The 25,139-nt window shown below is 41.7% G+C and overlaps 1 protein-coding gene across 2 annotated transcripts; it reads left to right on the top strand.

Annotated features, from left to right (window-relative positions):
• Positions 1–90: 90 nt before the first annotated feature.
• Positions 91–24,868, top strand: BUB1B (BUB1 mitotic checkpoint serine/threonine kinase B). Of its 2 annotated transcripts, XM_083744428.1 has the most exons (23): positions 91–363; positions 1,054–1,258; positions 2,672–2,731; positions 2,935–3,079; positions 4,566–4,762; positions 4,879–5,054; positions 5,141–5,337; positions 6,410–6,504; positions 7,909–8,135; positions 8,861–8,973; positions 9,090–9,238; positions 9,417–9,466; positions 10,777–10,858; positions 11,271–11,373; positions 12,556–12,842; positions 13,928–14,094; positions 14,878–15,021; positions 16,491–16,603; positions 17,868–18,029; positions 19,305–19,438; positions 20,258–20,429; positions 20,891–20,997; positions 24,327–24,868. In XM_083744428.1, exons 2-23 carry the CDS (start codon positions 1,119–1,121, stop codon positions 24,484–24,486), a joined length of 3,180 nt encoding a protein of 1,059 aa, XP_083600554.1. In that variant the 5' UTR covers positions 91–363; positions 1,054–1,118; the 3' UTR covers positions 24,487–24,868. The 2 variants fall into 2 exon arrangements, with proteins under 2 accessions (XP_083600554.1, XP_083600555.1); XM_083744429.1 differs by lacking the exons at positions 20,258–20,429; positions 20,891–20,997; positions 24,327–24,868 and adding an exon at positions 19,734–20,244 and having other exon boundaries at positions 199–363.
• The last annotated feature ends 271 nt before the right edge of the window (positions 24,869–25,139 follow it).

A 25,139-nucleotide genomic window follows, 5' to 3' on the forward strand; every position in this document is an offset into this window, starting at 1 on the left:
TGCTGCTGGGAGTGAACGTCCTGCAGAAGGCGGCACTGCGAAGCGAGCTCCGTTTCGCCCGCTCTCCTCGCTTTCAAGCGACACCCAGAGAGAACTACCGTTCCCATCATGCACCGGCGGACCCGTCATGCTTTGCATTCCCTACCATCCAATGGCAGGCGGCAGTATTCGGAGGCAGCCAATAAGGCGGAGCGGGGTCTCGTGAGGGGTGTTCGTGTGTGCGGCGGTTAATATTTGAACGTGGACGGAGGAGAGACTTGCTGAGGAGCCTCGAGAGTTCGGAGCTGGAGCCCGGAGAAGCAGCTTCCCTCGGAAGGCGCCTCCTCCCCCCCCCCCCGGGCCCAGGCCGTGCGAGAGGCTGAGGTGAGCGGTTGTCGCTCTGCTTTTCCTTTAGCTGAGCCGGTTCTTCTGCGGGGCAGGGAAGCCGAAGGGTGGCGAGTCTCTGCTTTCTCTCTGTTCGTTTGTTTTTGGCGTGGAGAGCCAGTTCTTAAGCGCGCTTAAGCCGGTGGACAAATACGGCGCTAGGGAGGGGCGAGGTTCTTGCTAACCCGTTTGCTCCCGCGAAGGGAATGGCAAGAGCGTAAGAACCTACACGCTTCTTTCTCCGCCCACGTTTTTGCTTGCTTGCAGTTGTGACACGCGAGTAGACAGTGGAGAGTTGTGTGTGGGAAAGAGTGAGCTAGAAGCAGGTAGCAGGCGGAAGCCTGTAAGGGAGAGACATGCCCGATTACTGCTGGAATCCAAGGCTGTGGCTATGGGAGAAGCAATATCCTCTGGGGTGTTAATGCTGTGAGCCCCTCCACCGTAAGCTCGGGTTGTATATATGTGTGTAAATGAATAAGCCATATATTCTAAAGACTGTCTCTCTGGTCCCCATTCTGAGGAAACATGAACCCAGGGTAAGCACCTGGAACCCCTGGAATCTTGCACCACTCAGATGGGGGGCCCTGCAAAAGTATACTGTCAGGTTGCTAGGAAATATACCGACAAGCTGAATTCCTGCTTTCATTCCACACAAATATCCTCATTGTTTTCATTTCTCTTTATCACTAGGGTTTGTAATCCTGGAGTCGTGCACCTAGGCACTGTTTCCTTGTGTGCATAAAATACAGTTTACCATGTCTTCGGATGGGAGCGAGTGGGAGCTGAGCAAGGAGAATGTGCAACCTCTTAGGCAAGGACGAGTGATGGCTACCCTACAAGAAGCTCTGGCTCAGCTGGATGTTTCCAGCCATACAGCCATCCAGCAGCAAAAGCGGTGAGCATAGTATGGTTTGTTTGTTTGTCTCTCTATCCATTAAGGCAGAGGTTTCCAACCTTTTTGAGTCCACTGCTCCCTTGACCAACTACATTCTTTCTGTGACACCTCTGTGGGGCTCAGGAGCCCAGTTATGTCAGCAGTTCCCTCAGCCTCCCACCCTCTCCTCTTCCTTCTCCTTGGGAGTCTTCTGGGCTGCTGCCCCTGGTCTCTGAGCTGCCCCCCCCCCCGCCCCAAAGAGAAATGCCTCCTCATACCACCCCACAGGGGCCTGGGAAGAGGATGCTCTCAGCCTTAGTGGCTCAACGGAGAGTGGCCAAATGTGAACGTGAGGCCAGCACCTTACGTTGATTGGCAGCAGCGGGTGCTACTGGGCCTACATGGCAGAAAGGCTCTCCTTCAGCACCAGGCACTCAGCTCCTAGACAGGCATTGCGCAATTAAGCACAATATAGTCCAGTGCAGCGTCTGCCTGCCTGGCCTCCCATTTATCTGTCCATTCCCAACAGCAAAGGTTGGTGGACTGGCTGGCTGGGCTTCCTCACGCACTTGCTTGCTTACTCAGGGGCTGCTGCAACAAACAGCCATGCAAGCCTTTGGGAGACAGAGACATGAAAGGGTATCAGAGGAGGCAGGGAAGGAAAGAGGAATGGAGGCCAGTGTTGCCCAAGGCACCCCTGACCATCATTCAAGGCACCCCAGGGTGCCACACCTTTTAGAAACCACTGCTTTAAGGTCTTTGTTTTTAAGTGGCCTTAGATTCAAATAGAAATAAAACATGGTCGCCTCTCTGCCTTTGCAGCCTGCAGCTTTTCTTCCAGCTTTGGGCTTACATGACATTTGGCATTTTTGGCATTTTTTCTTTCTAACAGTTAAAGGAGGCCCACCCATTTCCCCTCTGGCGCAGTCACTCTCTTTGTTCTCTTAAGGATCCATAGGGCCATTACCAGGCTGGCCTTGGCTATTCCAGCAATTGAATCTGCGCTGGATCCAGGAACCTCATATTTACATAGGCTACTATAAGCCAGCTATAAGAAGCTATCTTGTATTCATTCACACCATTGGTCAATCTAGTTCAGTATTGTCTCCTTCAACTTTCAGTGACTTTTGATCTGAATTTTCCTAGCCCTGCTACCTGAGATCCAAACAGCACAAGTTAGTCAAGTAAAACATTGTCCTTTCTCCTCAAAATAGTATTTCAAACAAGCTAGTCACTATTATAAACCTGGAATCTTTACTACCTATTGAAAAAGAATTTTCCAAAATGTGGTATCTTGCTAATCAAATACTTTGTATATAGTGAGGAAAAGTAGACTTAACTGAGAAAAAACCTCTGATGCTAATTTTTAAATTATGCTAAGAAATAGTAAATATATATTTGTAGCTACTTAAGTACTGATTACTTTAATTCCAGGGAATTTGAATCTGAAATTCGCTTTTATAATGGAGATGATCCACTGGATGTCTGGGACAGGTAAGCTTTTGTGAAGGGGGGCATTATTGGTTTGTTGTGGGGGGCTGTTATTTGTTCTTCTGTTTTATTTATTTTGTATTTATATCCTGAGGTTTTCAGATGATCTTTGGATAAAAAAACTTAAAATAATAAAATGAGAACATGGGCAATTCTCAAATAGAGGTGTCATTTCCTTGTGCTCATAATTGTTCTGATATCTCTAGGTATATTAAATGGACAGAGCAAACCTTTCCTCAAGGTGGTAAAGAGAGCAACCTTTCTGCTGTTTTGGAGAGAGCTGTTAAAGCACTGAATGAGCAGCAGAGATATTACCAAGACCCCCGCTATCTCAGTCTCTGGCTTAAATTTGTGAGTGATAGATATATTATTTGAATTTTCTCATGTGTATTCTGTTCCAGCTTGCTGAGCTCTAAGCCTTGTCAGACTGTAGTAGGTTACTTTATGCTCTGAACATCAATAAGTTTCGTTGACTTTCTTATTCCATCACAGAAGTTATTGTACTTCATGAGTTTTCTTGAGGCAGTTCACTCCACATGAACTGTCTCCATTTATGGGAGGATGTGTGCATTCATTTGCACTGGCTAATTCTTGCCCATGCTGAAATGACACATGCGCCACAGCAAAAAAGGTAGATTTCATTGGGGGGCGGAATCTAACCTTTACCTAGTTGATCCTCTCCTCTGAATCATCCAACTGTATCATGTTTGGACTTACTTAGTTTTCCAAAAGAGTTTAATACTAATAGGACATATCTCTTGTACTGTATCTATTACAATATCAAAACCGTACATTTCAAAACTGATGACAATGCCATGAGACAGGATAGATGCTAAGCAACTATAAAATGTAATAATAAACTGAAAAGGAGCCCTGATTAAGCAGGTAGTTTATATATATTATACATTTGTTGTTGATTGTTAATCACCTTTGAAATATGTCTCAAGGCAATGCACACAATATAATAAAAATGGCTGAAGAACAGTACAAAAAATAACAGCAGGTGAATTGGAAAATAAGGAGATGCCCATGGCAGGGACTTCTTGACTCAACTGGGGAAGCTTGTCAGAATAAAAATGCCTTCAATTGTTTCTTGAAAGTGTAATAGATAGTGATCACCTGCCATATTTCAATAGGAATGCTGCTCCACAGAACAGGAGCAGATACACTGAAAGCCCTGCTCCTAATTACTGTGGAGCAGGCTTCTGATCTCTTTGGGACCTTTAGTAGAAACTCCCACACTATATAAGGGATATGGTGATCTCTTAAAAATCTGTAGGTGCCGAGTAGATTCTTAAGAAGCATTCTTCCTCTCTCTTCATCCAGGAAGGGATGTTTGCTATGTCATGTGTGAATTATCTAAAAACTAAGCATGTTTCTTGCTTTAGAAACATTGTTTTAACCATATGTAAATATAACCGTATTAATTTCTACTTGATTACAATAAAACCTCTAAGCAGCTTACAAAAAATAAAAATATTAGAATAACAAATAAGCCAAAAAAAGAAAAGACTAAGGGCTAATGATTTGAATTTAAAATTGCTTCTCATGTTTTGATGAGGGCTGGTTTGAATGTTGAGCACAGGTCAGACTGAGCACTGTTTAGTATCCTGGTGATCATGCTTATCACAGAATGAGAGTGAACAGCTTAAAGAACACTTCATTCTTCCATAGTCCAATGTCTCTGAGACCCCAAGGACTAGAAGTGTGCTTTGTTTTGTTCCATATTGCTGCAGAGCATTCCAAGTTGATGAAGTCTAGAATTGCTCTGAAAAAGAACATTTGTACCTCCCCCTTTTGATACAACAAAGCCTTACTTTTCTATTGCATTTTGCAGGGTAGCTGTTGTAGTGAACCGCTGGACCTATATAGCTATATGTACAGCCAAGGTATAGGCAAATCCCTGGCACAACTCTACATCACTTGGGCCGAGGAACTTGAGGCAAGAGGGAATTACCAGAAAGCTGACTTGATATTCCAGGATGGGTTGCAGTTCAAAGCTGAGCCTTTAGATAAACTAGAGTCCCATCACAGGTAACCTATCACAAGAGAGACTGGGCCTGTGGGAATACGGAAAGCAATCCCCACCCCCCCAAAAACCCCTAGTAATGTCGTTTACACTGCAAAGAACTTGATACTTCTGTCTCTAGGCAGTTCCAGGCCCGTGTGTCTCGACAGGCCTTGCAAGATCTAGAAGATGCTGATGGGGAAGAGGAGTTGGGTGCTCTTGCTTCTGAACCCCAAAGAGCTACACTGGCAGAACTGAAGGGAAGAGGAAAGAAAATGGTGAAAGCGCCAATCAGCCGTGTAGGAAATGCTTTGAAGCGTAAGTGGAGCTTGGCTATGTTAGAAACAATAAGTCTCACATGTGAACAATGAACACTTACCTTTAACCTCAGTATCATCTTCTAGTTCCAAGCCAAGAACAGAGACTCCATAATTCATCTCAGCAAGCATCACATCGCCCAGGCTTTGCCATATTTGATGAGAACAGAGTTGTAGCTCCTAGAGCTGAGGTTCCTGCACTTGTACCACAGCCATGGGTTGTACCGCCAGCAGTAAAGGCTAAAGAGAATGAACTGCAGGCAGGACCTTGGAACACAGGCAGGGTAAGGAAAAAGGGTGAATCTTCCCACTACAGTTGGAACATAATGGGTGCCTATGTAGGAATATCTTTCAAAAGTAAATGCTTATTTTGAGTGTGGGGAATTCACCTTTGTTTTCTTAATGTTAATCTTGGGCTCAGTCTAAAACTAAAGCTCTTCTCTCTCTGACTATTTCAGACCATTCAAAGTTTTTGGTCTGAATATTTCCTGTCTTAATGTCCTGGTAGTTAAACCTATCTTGCAATCCTTTTTCATGCAGCACTGGTTAGCATACATAAACCAGGTAGCATCTGATGTTTTAACCTTGGGTGTGGGATACCTCTTGGGTTTCTGGAGAGTCTGCAGCTCCTGGTTATTCACTCTCTAGGCCTTAGATGGGATATATAAACGCTTTGCCATTCATCCTTGAACGAGAAATGTGTTCTGTGCATTGTTTTGCATAAGAGGAAATGTGGGGAAAAGAAATTTGTTCTATAGGAGGCAAAACCCAAGGTATACTTTGCGGCTTGGATCAGAAGGTTGAAGTCATGGTTTTAACTTCAAGGTAGTGGGTTCTACACAGGGACAGAAAAGGCTCTTGCCTTGTATTTAGCTTTGATTTATCTTACTATAATGAACTAATGAAGAAGAAATTTCAGTCTCTAGTGATATTGCCTCCCAGGTTTTATATTTAGGTACTCTTAAGGAATGCTCGCAGGGCTGATATGGTGCACTTTTTTTTGTAAAGGGCTATCTGATGGAAGCTCCTGCCAACCTAGCAGTTCGAAAGCACATCAAAGTGCAAGTAGATAAATAGGTACTGCTCCGGTGGGGAGGTAAATGGCGTTTCTGTGCGCTGCTCTGGTTCACCAGAAGCAGCTTAGTCATGCTGGCCACATGACCCGGAAGCTGTCTGCGGATAAACGCTGGTTCCCTTGGCCGGTAAAGCGAGATGAGCGCCGCAACCCTAGAATTGTTCATGACTGGACTTAACAGTCAGGGTTCCCTTTTTCTGATGGAAGCATCTAAAAGGCCACCGTGACAGACTGGTGTGGTCATATGTGAACATACTGATACTGATTTTCTTTCCCTTTAGCGTCCTCGGAACAATTTGGATTCTGCTACTGTCTCCCCTGCTGTAGTCCCCAGCTTTACTCCATATGTTGAAGAGTCTGCACAACAACAAACAATGTAGGTTTTATGCCTTCGTATAATAAAAACAAACTCGGTATTAACTAATGTTCAACCTTATGGGTTAGGGAAGGCCAGGACAAAAGTATGTCTTTACAAGATGTCGAAAGCGACTGATGATGCTTCATGCATGGTAAAGGGATGCAGGACAAATAGCAGGAAAATGCCTGAACCTGGGTAACACACCCACTCAGTGATATTCTGTAGAGTGCTATGATTAAATGATTGTATAGGGAAATAAATGAGTTTATAGGTTTATAAAGGCACAGGCAGTATCACAGGTAATCTGACCCCAAGTTGTTGAAGGCTCTCATGTGTTAGTAACAAGACTTTGAACATGGCCCAGTAGGCAGTTGACTTCCAGTGCAATTCCTTCTGGTATAATCTCAACTTGACCACAGCATTCTGCAACAGCCACAGCTTCTGGATCAGTTACCCAACTGTGATGTTATCAATGCTTGAATCACAATGGCAAGTTATCCCTGTCCAGAAAAGGACATAGTTGGTGTAGCAACTTATATTGATTGATGTTCCTTTCCCTAGAAGTTACGTTGGCTTTCATTGACAAGGATAGTTCTAGAACACCCCCACTACCCCGCAAACAACCCCCTGTTATTTCTGAGGGAGTGCCTGGAACTGGGAACCACTTGCCCACAGAGTCTTCCTCTTAACAGAATTCTGTTTCAACTTGCTGGTCTGCAACTAGCTCATCACTGCATCCAGGACCAGTTCATAACAGTCACACCCTCTCCTGATTCAAATGTTGCAGAGAAAGAGCTGGATGTCATCAGCTTATACTCCTAATGAGTGTTCCTAGCTGCTTCAAATAGGTATTAAATTGCATTGGGGACATAATAGCACCCTGTAGCATCCCACATAACAACTGCAACGGCATGGGTGCATAATCCCCATTAACTGAAGTAGAACACTGAAACACAAAGTGCCACCAACCCTCTGCTCACAGGGACAGTTCAGGAGGATACTGTGACCAACAGTATCAGTAGTTGCTGAGAGATCAAGCAGGAGCAAGTGTTGCACTTGTCCTGTCCCTCTCACGAAGAACGGCATTTATCAGGATGACCAAGACAGATTTTGCCTTTAAATTGCTCCTGAACACATAGTAAAATTTTAGTTTATAATTTGATTCGTATGAAGTTGAGTATGTTGCTATACCATATCACCATTTCCTCCTTTTGGTTTCAAATATTTGCTTGTTGAACATGACAGTAACTTCCCAGTGATATTTGTGTTAACATAGTTGGCAGTTTTAAATACCAAAATTACAACCCTGTTTACTTGTTCCATTGCATAATCCCATACCCATTAGATAGAGAGCTCGTCCTAATAGTTTGCACTTAAGTACCTGGTCCAATCATCACTCTTGCTTCATACTTCCCTCCTTAGGACTCCTTGTAAAATAGAGTCTAGCATAAACTGTGTACTAAGCACTTGGAAGCCTGGAAAGGAGGAGGATCCCCTACATCGTGTGCAAAGCCATCAACAGGATGGCCAGGAGAAGAAAGAAAAGCCAATGTATTGTAAAGAGAAAGTGTATGCTGGAGTGGAGGAGTTTTCCTTGGAGGAGATCAGAGCTGAAATCTACCGACAGAAAGCAAAAAAGAGAAGAGACGGTATCTATTAGAAATGGGCAAATACAGGAAAATCTTCCAGTGTTGCTTAATGTTAGTCAGAAAATGTATAGATTTCCAGAGCCTGTGCTAGTTTCTTAGAAAGAAATTGGTTGAAAAGCACTTTTGGATCATGTTACAAGTCAAGGAAATACTTTCATCATCAAATACTCTATTTCTTCAAAGAATTCTCGTCCTGTAGATTATTTTTCTAAGCTGGCCAGAGTGCACTGTAGTGTCCTGCCTTGTTTGCTAGTAAGCCCTTCTGTGTAAGTCTATGCCTTGGGGCAATCCTCTTTCTAAACAAAAAAACAGAGATGGAAGGTGAGTTAGACAAGGAAGATCAAAGTATGTTTCCCCTTTCTCTTTACTCTAGAATACTCAATGTGTAAATGTCTTACAGTATTTGTTTGTTCAGCAACCTTGTTTGTGTAGGATCATTGCAGCCTTCAGTCCAGTTTCCCTCTCCTCTGAGAAATGTGTTTCAACTTAGTCAACAACAGAGTTCCACTGCATGTTGCAGGTGGTAGGAAATAAACTTGACAAGGGACTAGCGTCCATTTTCTTTTCTTTTGGTTGGGAGCCTTGTGTTTCAGATGTGCAGTCCCTTTCCCACCCCAAGTCTACAACAGGGCAACCTGGGAAAAGGGTTGGGACTATACGTGGTCTTTCTAGCTGTGCTTCTATTGTGGAGAATATGTGGTGATTTGTTACCTTCTTTCATACAGAGGAACTACAGGCCTTAGCACAGAAAAAAGCTGAGTTACAAAGGAAAATTGAGGAGTTGGAGAAGATGGGGAGAGAACAGCAAGGAAATGATAAGCAGAGATCCTGTGCACAGGTAATATCCCACCTTAATTTCTGGTAGGCTATTTGTTTGCAGTGGCCTTTCTAGAGCACATGGAACGTAATTTGGAGTATGGTTTGTGAGCAAATTGTTCTCTTCAACTATTTCAGCAAGTAGTGGAGCAGGAGCCTGCAGGTGTGTCTTCTGACAAGGCAGAGGCTGAGATTCTGAAGCATCCTTTAAAGGAAAGACAGCTCTCTCTGGCCGATGATGAAGCATTTGTTGAAGAATGCCTTCCAGATGTTTTTTCATTGAAAAGGTAAAGTGGGAGTTGGCTCTGGAGAAAAGAAAATTCTTTTTTTAAATTGTCAGATATTTAAATGATATGCCAGTTCAAAATATGTTTCAGAGTGGTGTGGGGTGGCTTACTATATTGTCTGCTCTTGTGATCTGAACGGTGCCCTGTATTTTTTTTTAATCCAATGCTTTCTTTATAGCAATCTTGATCTGGTTGGAAATGTTCCACACGAGAAATCAAGTTCTAGCGGTAAGTTTTGTTCGTAGGCTCCTGCTTGAAGGAAGTCTCTTGACTTTCCTCCTATGTGTTCAATAAAACCACTTAGAGGTTTTAGTTACAATTAAGCAGTATGCACACTCTGTTAAATGACTGAGGCTAATTTTAATCATTTGAGGAGCAGCAGGAGGGGGCAATGGGCAGTGTGTGTCTGCCTACTTGTTTTTGAGGTTTTTCTTTACCCTGATGGAATAGAATCTGAGACTGCCTCTAATCTTTCTTTCTCATTTCCCCCTACTTCTCAGTTCCCCCCCGTCACTTGACCCCTATGTCTACTTATGCTTAATCTCTTTTGGGTGACCGATATTTGACTAATTACTGATACTTAATTGTCTAAAGCCTTGCTTGCTCTTTGACTCTGGGCCTACCGCTTTGGAAGGCTTGCTATAAGGCAGTCTGGCCCTGGACACACAGAAGTCAGCAACCCATCTCTTCTTTCCAGTATTGTTCCTTCCTGCTTTACTTTGCTTTGATCCATCCTCACCCTCACAAAAACAAAGCAGCAAGCAAAAACGAAAACTTGAAAGTTGCTGGTCACAGTAGAACAGCTTGTTTTCCTCAGATGAAAATGAGTGTAAATACATGAAATGATAAAGTTGGTTCCTCATTTGACAAGAGGAAATCTTTAGCTCAAATACATTTTGTAGATTAACTGTAGGAGCTAGCATGTTTATCTAAATTGTTTAACAGAAGTGTAGAATTTACAGTTTTAAAAACAAACCCTTTTGTTTTTAAAAAATCTATTCCTACCCACTGTGAAAGCCACAAAACTGTAAGCATGTGACCTAAGTTAGGCCAAGAGAACATCTAGTCTGAGTTCATCATGTTACTCTGTCTTGCAACCTTTTCACTAATCAGGACAGTAGATTCTATGTGTGTTCATTTTCCCCTAATTACCTTTGCTTATTCTCCCCCTTTTAGTTGCTAGACTTGCCATTTTCCTTTTGTGTGTCAAGTGTCATAGGAAGAACTTCTTGTCTTCCTGCACAGAAAGCTCTAAACCTTTTACAACAAACAGAACGTAAAATGGCTGAAACATTTGCATTCTTTCACACACGTGTTGCTTTGAGAACTTCTTTAGTGGATACCATGTGCTTCCTGCTATAGGTTTTCATCCTCACTGTTACAGTGGAACTTGCTGGTGAGCTAGATGGTCATCTGATGTGAAGATGGGCTACTGGAATTGGCTGATTGCACTGCACCTTTGCAATGTGTTCAGTAAAAAGTATATTCTCTAATAATTCCAAACAGCTTTTAAAGTCTATTGGCTCTCCTCTCCACAGATTTTGAGATTCCTTCTGCAGTGAATCCTTTGACATTTTCTATATTTGTTGAGGAATCTGCATCAGAAAATGCGAGTACCAGGTAACTGTGTGTAACTAATTTCTCAGCAGGAGACAGAGTGATCTCAATTTGTTTTAAAAGCATTCTATGTTGGGATCAATTTTATGATCAAGAAAATTCATTGATCTTTCTTTATGCTTTAATAATAATAATATTTTATTTATACCCCAGGCTCAGGGCGGCTAACACCAATGAAATTACAATAAAACCTAATGGGGGGTGGGGGGACACAAACAAATAAACAAAAACCAGTTTATTAAAATACAGGTTATACCACCTATAATTTTTTTTAAATGTACGTGTAGAACTGTATTTGTACAGTATGTTTGTAATCCTGTAACCCAGAAGAAAATGAATGCAAGTGGTGAAATTCTTGAATGGAATGAATTGACATTCGAAGTCAACCTGTTCATATATTTGTTTTTTCCTTTAGTCTTTCTACTGGCCCTCCAGTGGTACGTTCCAGACGAGTTCTTGCTGTTCGCAAACCTTCAGAAAGTATAACTGCCAAGGAAAATATATCCCCTGAAAAATTTGTAAGTTTTTCATAGCTTAGAGTCATTGAGATCTATGTAGAATATCCTGTTACCTCTTAAATGAACACTTGTGGCATCTTGTCACTAAGGACCACTTCACACATTGACCAAAGTGTACATATGTATGCACTGCTTACCTTTAAATATATGTCACCCATCATGTGTGAAGGCTCTGTTGTGTTAAATCAGTTTCACACCAGTGTAGACTTGCGGGGGGGTGGGGTGGGACAACTCTGAGCTGGGTCAGACCACTAAACCAATTTTGTCTGGCCTCCAGCAACCCTATGAGAGTATAGGTGTGAGAGATAAATTTCAACAGTTTTAAAGATAATTCTGTTTCCGCACTTTAATAATAATGTTCTGATTTCAGTAGCCTAGGCATTCCCAAGGTAAAGCTCTTATTTCTTGAAGCTGCTGCTGTTGACTTTGTGAAGGGGCTGGTTTGTCTAGTGCAGGGGTCAGCAAACCTTTTCAGCAGGAGGCCGGTCCACTGTTCCTCAAACCCTTATGGGGGGGCCAGACTATATTTTTTTGAGGGGGGAATGAACAAATTCCTATGCCCCACAAATTAAATAAAAGCACACATTCTACTCATGTAAAAACACACTGATTCCTGGACTGTCTGCGGGCCGGATTGGGCCAAATCTGGCCCCCGGGTCTTAGTTTGCCTACCCACAGTCTAGCGTAATTCCTTCTGGCTTTCAGGACTAGTATCTGAGAAGAGCATGTCCTCTGAGAAATCCAAAATTGATACTCCTTGACTTAAGACATATGGGTGACCTAATTCAGACTCCATCCTAAGGATGTTTGTTTTAAGAATGTTCAAATGTTTAGCTGTTTGTGTGTTGCCTATAAAACCCTTGTACTGATGCCCCTTGTGGCAGACTTTCGTAACTGGTGATTCAGCTAGAATAACCATGTTAAGTTGAGGTCTGCCTTATTGCATAGCTGCTATAAACTTTGGGTCCCTTCTGGATGCTGGACTTGAATTAATTTCCCTGGTTCCATGTTTCATTTAGAAGGTGGTCTCTTACCTGGGTAATGAGCAAAGTGGTGCAGAAGTAAATTCTTGCCATAGATGTACCTGCATGCTGTTCAGCAGGTAGATTTTTTTTTTTTTGGACAAAATTTCTGAAAACAAAAAGTACCTTTTGGTGGTGGCTATTATGTGATTCTCTCTAGGCTGAACTCAATGGAATTGAACCGTTGAATGAAGATGCAATTCTCACAAGCTCGTATAAGAACAAAACCCTTTGCCCTAATCCTGAAGACACCTGTGACTTTGTTAGAGCTGCCCACCTGGCATCAACCCCTTTCCATGGGATAACAGAACAGAGAAATCAGCTTGATGACAAGCTTGAAGACAAACCAAAGGAAGAACATCCAGAATCTAAGCCTACATCTCTGAGCCAGCAAACAATTCTTAGTGAAAATCAGTACGCTGAGGCCCTCTCTACGAAGAAGCTGAGGTACCTGAAGAGGATTCAGTGGGCTTCATGTGGTTTTATCTAGGGTGGGACACATGTCTGCCTTGCCTTCATATACTAGGAACTGCATGATTCAGTGTTCCATGGTGGCTCAAATTTTTCAGTGGCCTTCTTTGCCTACTGGCAACCATGCAAGCTGCAGCATGGAGACATTCTTTCTATATACTAAGATATTGCTTACTATTTCACTCTCATTACCCATACATCTTTTTTTTGGGGGGGGGGCTGTATTGCCTTTTTCTCTCTCTGATTCTTTTCCAAAAACAACTTCTTTTTCTGTGGGTCCTGTGAGAATTTTGAAAGCTTTAACGGATTCATGATACTGAAAACTCAATCTGCTTTGATGCTATTTCACCCCCAGGTTTGTATCAAAAATGTGGTAAGGAGCATGGGTGATGAGTGCACAATCTTGAGGTCCACTCCCAAAAGAATCCTGTGCAGAATCCTGGGGTGAAATAGCTTCTGAACAGGTTCCAAGTAGGACAGTTTGGTATAAATATTGAAGCACCTGTTAATATTTTCTTTAAAAATTGAACTAGTTCATTTCTATTTATGCTTTATATCGGGGGTGGCCAACTCCGGAGGTACTGTGGTCTGCTTTCAGAATTAAAATCTGACAGTGATCTACCCCTGTTTTTTGGCGTTCCGGTAAAAGCTGTTGACCTTTTTTATGCCCATTTAGTTGGGGTTCTGTTGGGGGGGGATTTTTAAGGGGGAACGGGATTAGTTGCTTATCAAAACAGCACTGTGAAAGCATTTTGCCTTGCAGCAAAAACTCCATCTTCTGTTACAGATATCAGGAGAAAATCCAGGCAGGGGAGAGGGGCCAGGGCCAGGTGCTCTTAGGTAAAAGCAAAGGAAAATGAGCCCGCAATCGATTGCAACCTCCTGGGGATCGACCAGTTAATCCCGATCGACCTGTTGGACACCCCTGCTTTATATGATGCTTTTGAAACTTATTTTCATTAAAGGGATAGGATCTTAAATTGTTGCATTATGAATTGTCAAGGGAGTCTGAATAAATCTGTCAGATGCAAATCTTAATATCTTTCCCCAATTATGTATAGCCCAATTATGGAGGCAAGTCAGGAAGATACCATTTCTTCAGCATCTTCAGCATCTTCATGTTCCCCTACACATATCTCCACCATTAAATTTCAACAAATCCCAGAGAAGCTGGAGTTGGGTCATACCTCAGCTGATGAACTTGTCAGTGACGTTGAAAATGGCTCTAGTGAGTATGCTGCTGATGACTTGCTTTCTTCCTCCAGGTTCTTTATAAATGACCATAGGGAGTGGGTGGTGCTGTGGTCTAAACCACTGAGCCTCTTGGGCTTGTCGATCGGAAGGTCAGCAGTTCAAATCCACCCAATGGGGTGAGCTCCCGTTGCTCTGTCCCAGCTTTCTGCCAACCTAGCAGTTCAAAAGCATACCAGTGCAAGTAGATAAATAGGTACCACCGTGGTGGGAAGGTAAATGGTGTTTCCATGCTATCTGGCTTCCGTCATGGTGTTCTGTTGTGTCAGAAGTGGTTTAGTCATGCTGGCCACATGACCTGGAAAGCTGTCTGTGGACAAATGCCGGCTCCCTTGGCTTGAAAAGTGAGATGAGCAGCGCACCCCAAAGTCGCCTTTGGCTGGACTTAACCGTCAGGGGTCCTTTACCTTTTTACCTTTAGCTTGATAAATGACTGATGGAACAATAAGTATTTTTATCTTAATGATTGACAGTGTTTGGTATGGGGTGTATCCTATAGCTTTATCAAATGGCAGTGAAAAATCAGCTAAAGCTAGTAGTGTAAGCAGAGGTTAAAAGAGAAGTGATCTTAAGTGTTAAGGCAGAAAAAGCAGAACTGATTCTAGAAGAAAAATGTTTAAATTGCTTGAATGATTGAATTTTGAGAATGTATTAGGAAATAAAAGAAATATTAATATCTTCAGTGGAGAGAGATGCCCATGCAGTCCTTATCAATAGTTGTAACTTGTAACTGATAGTTTTGCTTGTTTGCCTGTTTTAGGTTACTCTCCTGACAGGCTGTGGAATGCCGAGCAGCGGAAACAACTGTTGCAACCCCTTCCAGACTTGTTGACAAAGTCTCCTGACTTTAAATTGGAGGCTCAGCCTATGCCTTGGATGGAGCTAGGAAAAGAAATTTGTATTGGTAAAAATGATTAGATTTTTTTGTTATGCTAGAATTCTTCTGAGCAGACGAAAACCTGTAGCCTAGTTTGCACATGTTTCTGATTTCTTTTTATTTGAAATATAAAAAATGTGCGCACACAAGCTCCTCAAACCAGTATGCTTTATTTTCCCACCTAGTTCACTTTGCTTGGTCTCATAATGCTGCTGTGTGGAAGAATAGTTGTCAGTAAACTTTGTAATATTATGAATACTGTATTTTTCGCTCCATAAGACACACCTAGTTTTTAGAGGAAGAAAGCACCATTTTGGGGGGGGGGGATCAGCTCACACTTGTGCAACTTCTTTTGCAAAGGGAAAAAGCCCCCTATTTTGAGGATCAGCTCAAAATTGTTGAGCTTACTTTGCAAAGGGAAAAAATCCTGTTTTTATGGGGTTCAACTCTCAGTTCTGCAGCTTCTTTAGGAAAGGAAAGGGAGCCTTTTCTACAGTTTCCAGATAGATAATCTAATCAGCCAGTCACATGTCGTTGGGGAAACAAACAGCCTCCTCTGCAGAACATTCAACACTGGAGGCCTGGGCAAGGGGGCAGGGCCAGAAAGGGAGCCACACATTTGCTCCATAAGACGCACAGACATTTCTCCTTACTTTTTAGGAGGAAAAAAGTGTGTCTTATGGAGCAAAAAATACGGTGTTTCTTAAGCCTAGCTTGTGGTATCTTGAATGGATTACTTATTTGCTTGAACTAGTATTTTGTTATGTAACACTAGCAGCCTTGTACTTGGCATTGCTCAGAAATTCTAAGAAATACCAAAACTAGTACAATTTTGAAAGGTGAAGCCTGCAGCTTGAAGCAAAATTGTCTAATTGTATCCAAGCAGACAAAAGCCTGCTCTTTGAGCTTAGGAACCAAAATGCAAAGTTTGGTTACAGTATCTTAAGAGGTATCCAAAGGCATAGAGAACACTTGGGCCATTTTCCAAAATACATAGTAACTAAGCAAAGCGAGCTGTAGCTGTCCAAATTAATTAAAAAATATATGACAGCACCTGTCAATTCTGGGCAGGAATTTGATGTCATGGTAAGACAATTTATGTCAGGGAAAGCATTTTGGCTTGCCAGATGTAATGAGCCCCTCCCCAAATCTCCTCCACATGCAGTTCTGTAGGTTCTTTTCCCTCCCCAAAGCCTTTTTTTTTTTTGGGGGGGGGAGCAAGTGGAAGTCCTTGCACAGTGCTTCTGCTGGTGGGACTCATGAGTTGACTCCTGCCCATTGTGAGGCAGTGATTGAAAAACATGATATTTGCAAATTTGTAGAAAGGGCTGGATGATCTTATCCATGATTCAGACTTCAGGTTTGAAAACATTAAAGGCAACAGAAGTCAGCTTTCTTAAATTTTAATTATCTATATTGTAGAATGTTCTCTCCAGAGATTGTTTTCAACATGTGGTGGCCATGATTACTTCAGTCTTAAAATTCTGTTTCAACAGGGGGTGTGAAATACTCTATCACTCAGGAGCATCTGATCAGTGAAGGGGACAAGCTGTTTTCTGCTGTAGCAACCAGCTGTGCAGATGAAGACTCAAATACAGTTTTAATAAAGGTATATAAGTGTCCTCCTTATAGTTCACCCAACTCCACAGTATCTTCACTACTCCTTTATCAACGCCCTTCTTATTTTTCCTTGACTTGTGTTGGGGCCCTCTTATTTCTGTTCTGAATAGCTAGATGCCCCATTTTTCAATTTGTTGAAATCTCCAAGGTATTAGGAACAAAAATACACAATAAAATGTTGCTGTGTTGATATTATAAAGTATCTTAAATTTACAACAACATAAAAGCAGAAAGGCACCATAAAACCAACCTAGAAATGTAAGGGCATAGCTTATCCAAAGAGCAGCAGTTATAAAAAATCATAAGTTCAGTTCAGCTAATAGCCTGTGAGAATAAAACTGTATTAACCTGGTGTCCATAACTGAGACTTCATACCAGTTGAAGTTTTCTTGGGAAGGGACTTCAACAACACAGGTTTTATAGTGGAGAAGGTCTTATCCTTGATCACCTATGGTTAATGTCCTTGGTTCCTTTTCTTTTTTTTCTTGACTACTTGGGGTTTTATAATGTTTAAATGATATACTATTTCCGTCATGTGCTGTTTTTACTAGTTATTATCTTATATTTAATATTCTGAATGGGCTCTATCATGCTGTTGAAGGCTTGCTTGTTCCAGACATTATTGGTAGTGGGGGGTGTGGAAAACAGCTTTTAGCAGTTCAATTTAAATAAGCAGTATAACATAACTTTACTTTTCATTCAGCTGGGTGAGAGTCTTGATGAAGATTGCAAGTTTTAATGAGGAGTCCTCGTGTTTTGATTTCTCTTTTTGTTTACCATATTCTTGCATCTTCATGAAGGAGAACATTCTAATTCAGAACAAAATAAAAAAAATTCCTTCCAGTAGCGCCTTAGAGACCAACTAAGTTTGTTATTGGTATGAGCTTTTGTGTCCATGCACACTTCTTCAGGTCATTTGTAACTTCCCTGTAAGATGTTTAGGTTGGGATGGGCCACTTTGCATTCACATCTCTTCCAAACTGCTTTGGTGGAGCTGTGCTGTGTTATCCAATATAAGTTGTATTGGCAGTAATTCTAGAGCACATTGTAAGCATGGATGTCATTGGGTGAGATGACAGTATAAAAATGGCCTTCCTAGTTATGCTGTGAGGCCTGTCATGTCAGCTCAGGATTATAATATGCTGCATAGAGGCTGCCATCCAGCACAGAAGTCATCTGGATTCTGTGTGAACAATCATTTAGGTCAATGGTGCAGTTTCAACTATAGGTATTTTTATTTTCCTTCTGTTTAGGTCTATTCAGAACCTCTGCCATGGGACTTCTATATCACACTGCAACTCCAAGAGCGTCTAGGCACTGAGTTTGATCAGAGCTTTAATGCAAACTGCTCTTGTTTCTTATATCACAATGGCTGTGTGACTCTGCACAAGGGGATAAATGATTTTACTGTCCAGGTCAGTGTGGATAACCCTAGTATGATGGGCAGAGTTGAGGTGCATATTGAAAATGAGTCTGAAAATGTTGGTTCCACTTATCCTTTTCCATGTGGCCATGTGAGCATAGACACAACCGTGTGAAGAAACGTTTACTATGAACTAGGCAGTGCATAGACAGCTGGAAGCCATTTTCTCTAGTTTCCCCCACCAAGTGATTATAGGAGTCCCCCATATCCCTACCATAACTAAGCTGGAGGAACTGCAGTAACAGCATACAGTATTCTTCTGTTTAGCCCTGCCTTCAGTTCCTTCCCCGTCTCCCGCCACCTCGCATTTGCCTTTGTTTAAAGTGTAAGTCTGCTGTGGTTGGGCAGAAAGTCACCTCATTATTTGCATCAAGTATGATGTGCAACTTGGGTGGTGCCACATAAATAAATCCCTGAGTTTACAGTTTGCATCTTCAAGCAATACAGTGCAGGAAAAAGCCAAGCAGGACTTGTATTCGAGAATCAATCCTAAGGTGCGGGTGATATATGCATCTTCTTGGCCTTGTTTTCTGGCACTCTGAGATTTTCCATGTTTGTTATCTAGAGCAGGGGTCAGCAACCTTTTTCAGCCGTGGGCTGGTACACCGTCCCTCAGACCATGTGGTGGGCCGGACTATATTTTTTGTTGGGGGGGGGGGAAATGAACAAATTCCTATGCCCCACAAATAACCCAGAGATGCATTTTAAATAAAAGGACACATTCTACTCATGTAAAAACATGCTGATTCCCGGACTCTCCGTGCGCTGGATTGAGAAGGCAATTGGGCCACATCCTGCCCAAGGGCCTTAGGTTGCCTACCCCTGATCTAGAGTATCACCGTAACCCCAATTGTACCAAAGCACATTGCTACAATGTTGAGTGGTTCCCGAGTCATATAGTTAATAATGCAGATCCCTTTGCCCCCAGCTAGTAGAATGCTGATGCTTATGCATGAACTCAAATGCTTGCAGTATAACTTGTGCTAAATGGTTTAAAGTACATGTTTCTGTTTAAATGATCCATCCAGAGTCTTGGTCATATAAATGCGGAAAAGTACAAGAGACTTGTTTTATCAGTGTGATCACTTGGTTGAGTAAGGGGAAGCCAATTCTGAGTCCTTATAATACACATTACGCTTGCTATTTTCTATGTTTTGACAAAATCACCCTCTTCAAGCCCAATAGGTTCCCACCTATGATCAAATGTACCTGCTTGGACCATGATGGCATAGTACTGTAATAGATTATGTTGCTCTTTCCTTCTCAGGATATGATTCATACCCTGCCCCAAGAAGCAGTCACGTGGATTGTCAACAATCTTCTAGAAGTGGTGGAGAAATTACACAGAGCGGAGATAGTCCATGGAAATTTGCATCCAAGGACACTATTCTTGGGAGACAGGTTGGCTGCTCCTTTCCAGTGACCCCATACCTTGGGCTTTGTGCTTTCTAAAGTTAATCCTGAATTGATACAAGTCATTTGGATCGGGGTGGGTGGGAGGAGAAGGTGTTCAGATGGCTGGAATTTTAAATGTTGGATGTTTGTTTTGTACTAGTGCTGTGAGTAAATAGAATATGCAGAGTATTTATTAATATTATTATTAATATACTGTATCATTACAGTATCATAATGTAGAAAGTTGTTGCTAGTAAATTAAAGCTTTGTGGATTCTATTTTTGTCCTACCTTTCTTTGAGGCTTCTAAGCAGCTTGTTGACCTGGCTGAATCTTTCAGTAGCCTTTGATGGTCTTGATCATAAATATGTAGCTATACTATGCGCTTACTTCTACAAGTACCCTGGGGATGTTGGCTTTCAAATGTAGGAATTGTAACAGAAATGGTCCTATACTGGTTGATGCCAACAGAGGGTGAGATTCTGATTATTCTACAGTCTGTAATGATGTGTTCTTATAGGGAAAAAAGCTAATGTTGGTTAAGTGTACTTGCACTAATGGAATGAGACTTCTTCCTTCAACTCCTTCTCCCAAACCTCTGGAGAAGATTTTACGGGGAAATAAGGGGACAGAAGGAGAAGGAGCAGAAACGTGTTTTTCATCCACAGTAATTCTACACTGAGAACTATAATAGAATAATTTGCTGTTAGTGTAAACTCCTTTTAGTACCAGTTCTTAAGACAAACACTAGAGGGAGTTAGCAGCATAGCGAAGTGCAAGTGCAATGGAGCATTCAAGAAACTTGTGTCCACAAATCTTTCCTCAGAATCTGCAATCCGAACGCTGTTGCTGAAACCACCAGTGCTCTCAAAATAGTGGATTTCTCCCACAGCTTAGACCTGCAGCTGCAGCCAGCAGTGAATTCACTAAAAAGTTTTCCAATAGCTCAGACCCAGAACGGGAAACAGATCCTTGATGATAAATCACTTCCTCACCAGGTGAATACATGTATCTGTAGAAAAAATATTGTTGATAGCCCTTGGCCGTTATGAAAAATCAGATGTGCTGACCTTTTATGTAGGTGGCATGTAGTCTGGATTTGTGGAGCTGTTTGCACAAACCATGCAAGACTCTCTTACATGGGAACACCCCTTTCACCTTAGTCTTCATTTCTTCTATTGGCTAAAAGAAGGTGGCAGCCTACTTCTCCTGTTGTTTTATTCCCATGTGCAGCTAATTGCCACTATTTGCTTTTTTATATTTAATTTGTAAGAATTGTTTTCTAAAAAAAAATTCTTGCATCACTTACTGGAAGAACCCATAATGACATCATAGAAGCTGATAATGGTATTTCTGGAGTAGTTTTCAAATTGTTTTACTGTGCAACTTAAATGATGATGGGTGTTAAAACTGCAGGTGAGGACAGTACCAAGTCTGACTAATGATGTTGTGATTTTAGGTGGACTTGCTTGGCATTGCAGACACAATACATCTAATATTGTTTGGGGAGCCCATGAAAGTTTATCAGGAGAAAGGCCACTGGAAAACTATGAGAGACTTATCTCAGTAAGTATTAGACTTTTAGTTCTATCTCCTGTATTAGACTATTAGTTCTATCTCCTCTATTGACTGGTTCTGATTCATAGTTGTAGAAGTGATAACGTCTGCCAGCTAATGGTATGTGCATGTTTGAGTTAGGGCTACATGTATTGATCAGTTGATGAACAGAGCAAATTGGAGGCTCCATCTGCACTGTAGAGTTAAAGTAATATACCACTTTAAACAGCAATGGCTTCCCCAAAGAACACTGGGAAGTGTGGTTAAGGGTGCTAAGAGTTGTTAGGAGATCCCTATTCCCCAACTATTTATATTGTAAAGTGGTGAGGGATGCTAACAGGTCTTGAGGGAGGAGAAGGGATACCAATGTAGCTGTGCAACTGAATTTCAAGCCAGTTTGATGTTTGATTTTCTGGAGCAAATTTATATCCACACCACTGCTACATTCTGGTTCAGGAATGGCCAACATCTTTAGCTTGGAAGCCAAGGTGTCAGAGGCCAGACATCATCAGCTGTGACACCATTGCTTCTCTGTTTCCCAATGCCATATACCCAGGGATGAGGAACCTGTGGCCCTCCAGATGATAGATTCTGACTCCTTTAGCCTCAGTCAATATGGCCAATGGTCAGGGATGATGTGTTGGAGATCTTAGGTGAGATACCCCCCAGGTGGAAGTTGCCCCCAGTTCTAGTCACCACATAGAGATAGCTTAAGGTCCCAAATTGTTAACCAGTACAGAAGATCAAGCTTCAGTTTTGGACATTGCTGTATACATACAGTTTGTAGGCTTTGCAGATACATCTATATGCAAGTAGGAAATATTTCTTTGCTCCAGCAATTCAAGACATAACACAGACTCCGACTCATGGACAGCACTCACTGACTCGCCTTACTTATAAAGATGGCACTGGGCCATTGCCATAGTAAACTGACTTGGCTGACCTTGCACCTGCTGACTTATCTCAGACATGGAATGATATGTGTTTTAGATCTGTAGTATACCAATCTTTTCTCTGAAGGAGGAATGTTAACTTTTTGTAGACTGGTTTGGCTGACTCTGATGGGAATTCCAGTGCAGAACATCCATAGGGCATCAGAATGGTGAAGGCTGCCCAAGAGAGTGGTCTGCTGTGCAATGTTTACCAATCAACTTCTCCTGTCTCTTTATTATATTTTGCTTTTAATCCCCTACATAAGTAGAATCAAGGGGGTATATAGATGGTTGATGCAAATTGATGCCTTTCCTTTTTGCTATCAACCATCCTGGCAATTCCTGTTTAAGTCTGTTCCAATGCAGAAGAAAATCTGTTGCACTTTATGTGTTCTAAAGAGTTGGAACAAAGCTGCCTTTTTATAGCCATCTGCTTTTATAGATGGGCTTAATATAGATAGTTTTACATCAGCAGCAGTTCTTCATGGAGCTGGCTCATGGTGTGGGTGTGATGGGTTTGCAAGGAGCAGTATATTCAGCGCTTTCTTACGTTGATTGGAAGGTTCAGAATATTGCAGAAAAAGAGATGCCTTTGCCAAAAGTGTTTGTGTATGTATGCAGGAACTCCTTGTTCCTGTTCTTAAACTGAATCTTAAATTACGTAGATAGAAGATTTCCAGATAGGCAAAACTGACTAAGGTGTTTCAGTTAACACTTAACACTCTGTCTAGGCAAGCCTGGTTCTCTAAAATGCAGATACTAATCACATTTGCACTACATGGGGTTTGCAGCTGCTGGTGTTGTTACGCTTTTTGTTTCAACTTGTTTCATTCCTGGTTCTTGGATGAGGTTTTTCTTGAGAGCTGGTAGGAGGAATGCTTTAGGTCAGGGGTGAGGAAGCTGTAACCTTCCAGATGCGGTTGGACATCAACCCCAGCCAGCATGACCAATGATCAGGGATGATGAGGGTTGTAGCCCAATACTTCTGGAGCGCTCATAGGTTCCCCATTCCTACTTGAAGTGCCACAGAACTCTCACATGCAGAATTTGATTTCTTGTGCAAAGGTTTATACTGAATGTTACCATGTCCTCAAAGGGTGGCGCTGTGGGTTAAAACGCAGAGCCTAGGACTTGCCGATCAGAAGGTCGGCGGTTCGAATCCCCATGACGGGGTGAGCTCCTGTTGTTTGGTCCCAGCTCCTGCCAACCTAGCAGTTCAAAAGCACAAAGTGCAAGTAGATAAATAGGTACCGCTCCGGTGGAAGGTAAATGGCGTTTCTGTGTGCTGTTCTGGTTCGCCAGAAGTGGCTTAGTCATTCTGGCCACATGACCCGAAAGCTGTCTGCGGACAAACGGCGGCTCCCTCGGCCAATAAAGCGAGATGAGCGCCGCAACCTCAGAGTCGGTCACAACTGGATCTAATGGTCAGGGGTCCCTTTACCTTTACCATATCCTCAAAGATTTCCAGTGCTGCTGTTTAAGCAGAAAGCTGTAGGCTGACAAAGTTGAGTGACCAAATATTAACTAATATTTGCCAAATTGCGCTCTGTGCGAAAGAGTTTAGGTTGTTGGATTAAGCACAACTATATTTTCCATTTTAAAGGGATGGTCAATACTTGGCATATACTATCTATGAAATTAGAAAGGAGATCTCTGCATGCCTGTAGCATTAAAGCAAGAACTAACTTTCTAAAGAGCTGTGTATATAGACTATTGCTTTTGAAACGTTTCAGAATATTAGTAACCAGACTTAAAATTCAAATTCCATTACACAATGCACATATCTTATAAGCAAGTCTGAATTCTGTTCCACTACTCTGAGTACATATCTTGAATTAATGAAGCATGTGAATGCAAATGTGGTGTTGCCTTTTTTAGCCAGTGAAAATTATTACAGTATGGTTTTTGTACAACCAGTACCCTTTTTAAAAAAAAATAAAAATATGTTGGTAGCAGGTAAAAGGTGCATTGCAAGAGGCAAGAGCTGCAGTGAATATATACCTCCTTGCAGTTATTTGTCTTTAACTGGGCCTGCCCTTTGGGTAAACAAACTGAATGAAGCAATATGGCATAATGAAGCAAACAGTAAAGAGTGCACAAGTTTTTCAGTTTGTAGCTCTGTATTAGTTACTGGCAGCTAGCTGGTTTTTAGTCCTAGGTGATCTGCAGTAAATTTCAAATCTGCCACATCCAGTCAGTGTACAGTTTACAGTATTACTGTAAATTATGTTCTAAAATTTGTGTTAAAAGTTGTAGGCTAGAAATTTAATAATTTTATCTACTCTTAACTATGGACTCAAAATACCCTTTTCAGTGAAAATTGAGAGATTGACATATAAGCAAGAATCCTCAAGCATCCATGTGTGTGACATTCTGAATGAAAATTGCTTTCCTATCTGGTTTTAGGTCTGCTGGCAGTGACTTGTGGAGTAAATTCTTTGAAAGAATTCTAAACGCAAAAGGCGAGTCTACTGTGCCTCTGCTGAGAGAGCTAAGACAAGAACTGACTGCTGCATTTCAGAGTTCTTCCTCAGTGATCCCTAGGCAAAGCTGGAACCTCTTCTGATTTAGAGGAAATACCCTTCTAAGACCACCCAGTTTTTCTACACCCCTCCTTGCTTCAACCTCCCCAAGCACAAGTGAGAGTTCTTGCTTGATCTTCTCTTACTTTGAGGTGTATAAACAGTTGAAATACTGCTTGCATTTATTTCTTCATGTAAAAGAGCGTTTGTAAAAGATGCCTTACTTACATGTACAGTTCGTCTATTCTTTGGAGGTACCTCTCTGTGCCACATTAAAAGCTTCCTTGTGTACAGCTGCTAAAATGTCTGTAAATATCGTTTCATGGCAGCTTGAATTCTTTATCCTTGCATTCTTATAAATACGTGGCCTGCTCTGTCCACTCCTTGTAAACACATTTCAATAAAACTACGTTGTGCTCACCTGTATTCAGCCACTTGGATTTCAGAATTTGTCACCTGGTTGCTGAGGCTATTGTTTTTTTTTGTGTGTGTGTGACTTACAATGGGATGAAATGTTACGCTACTGGTGGCTCTTGCAACAATTTGCTTTGGCAGTTTATTTATTTATTTTAAAGTATTTATTTATTTGCCAGTTTATTTTGAGTAGGCACAACAACTAAAAGTGTGTTTGAGCTGTAACAAAATTCAAGAACTGAAATATCAGGACTTAAGTTAAAACTAGATATAATAATTGTTT

This window comes from Podarcis gaigeae (genome assembly GCF_964106915.1).
Source record: "Podarcis gaigeae genome assembly, chromosome: 1".
NCBI lineage: Eukaryota > Metazoa > Chordata > Lepidosauria > Squamata > Lacertidae > Podarcis > Podarcis gaigeae.

Coding starts and splice junctions, on each gene's coding strand:
- BUB1B (XM_083744428.1), top strand. CDS start 1,119: ATGTCTTCGGATGGGAGCGAGTGGGAGCTGAGCAAGGAGAATGTGCAA. Junction 9,239..9,416: donor GATGTTTTTTCATTGAAAAG/GTAAAGTGGGAG, acceptor CTTTCTTTATAG/CAATCTTGATCTGGTTGGAA. Junction 18,030..19,304: donor TAAATGATTTTACTGTCCAG/GTCAGTGTGGAT, acceptor TTTCCTTCTCAG/GATATGATTCATACCCTGCC.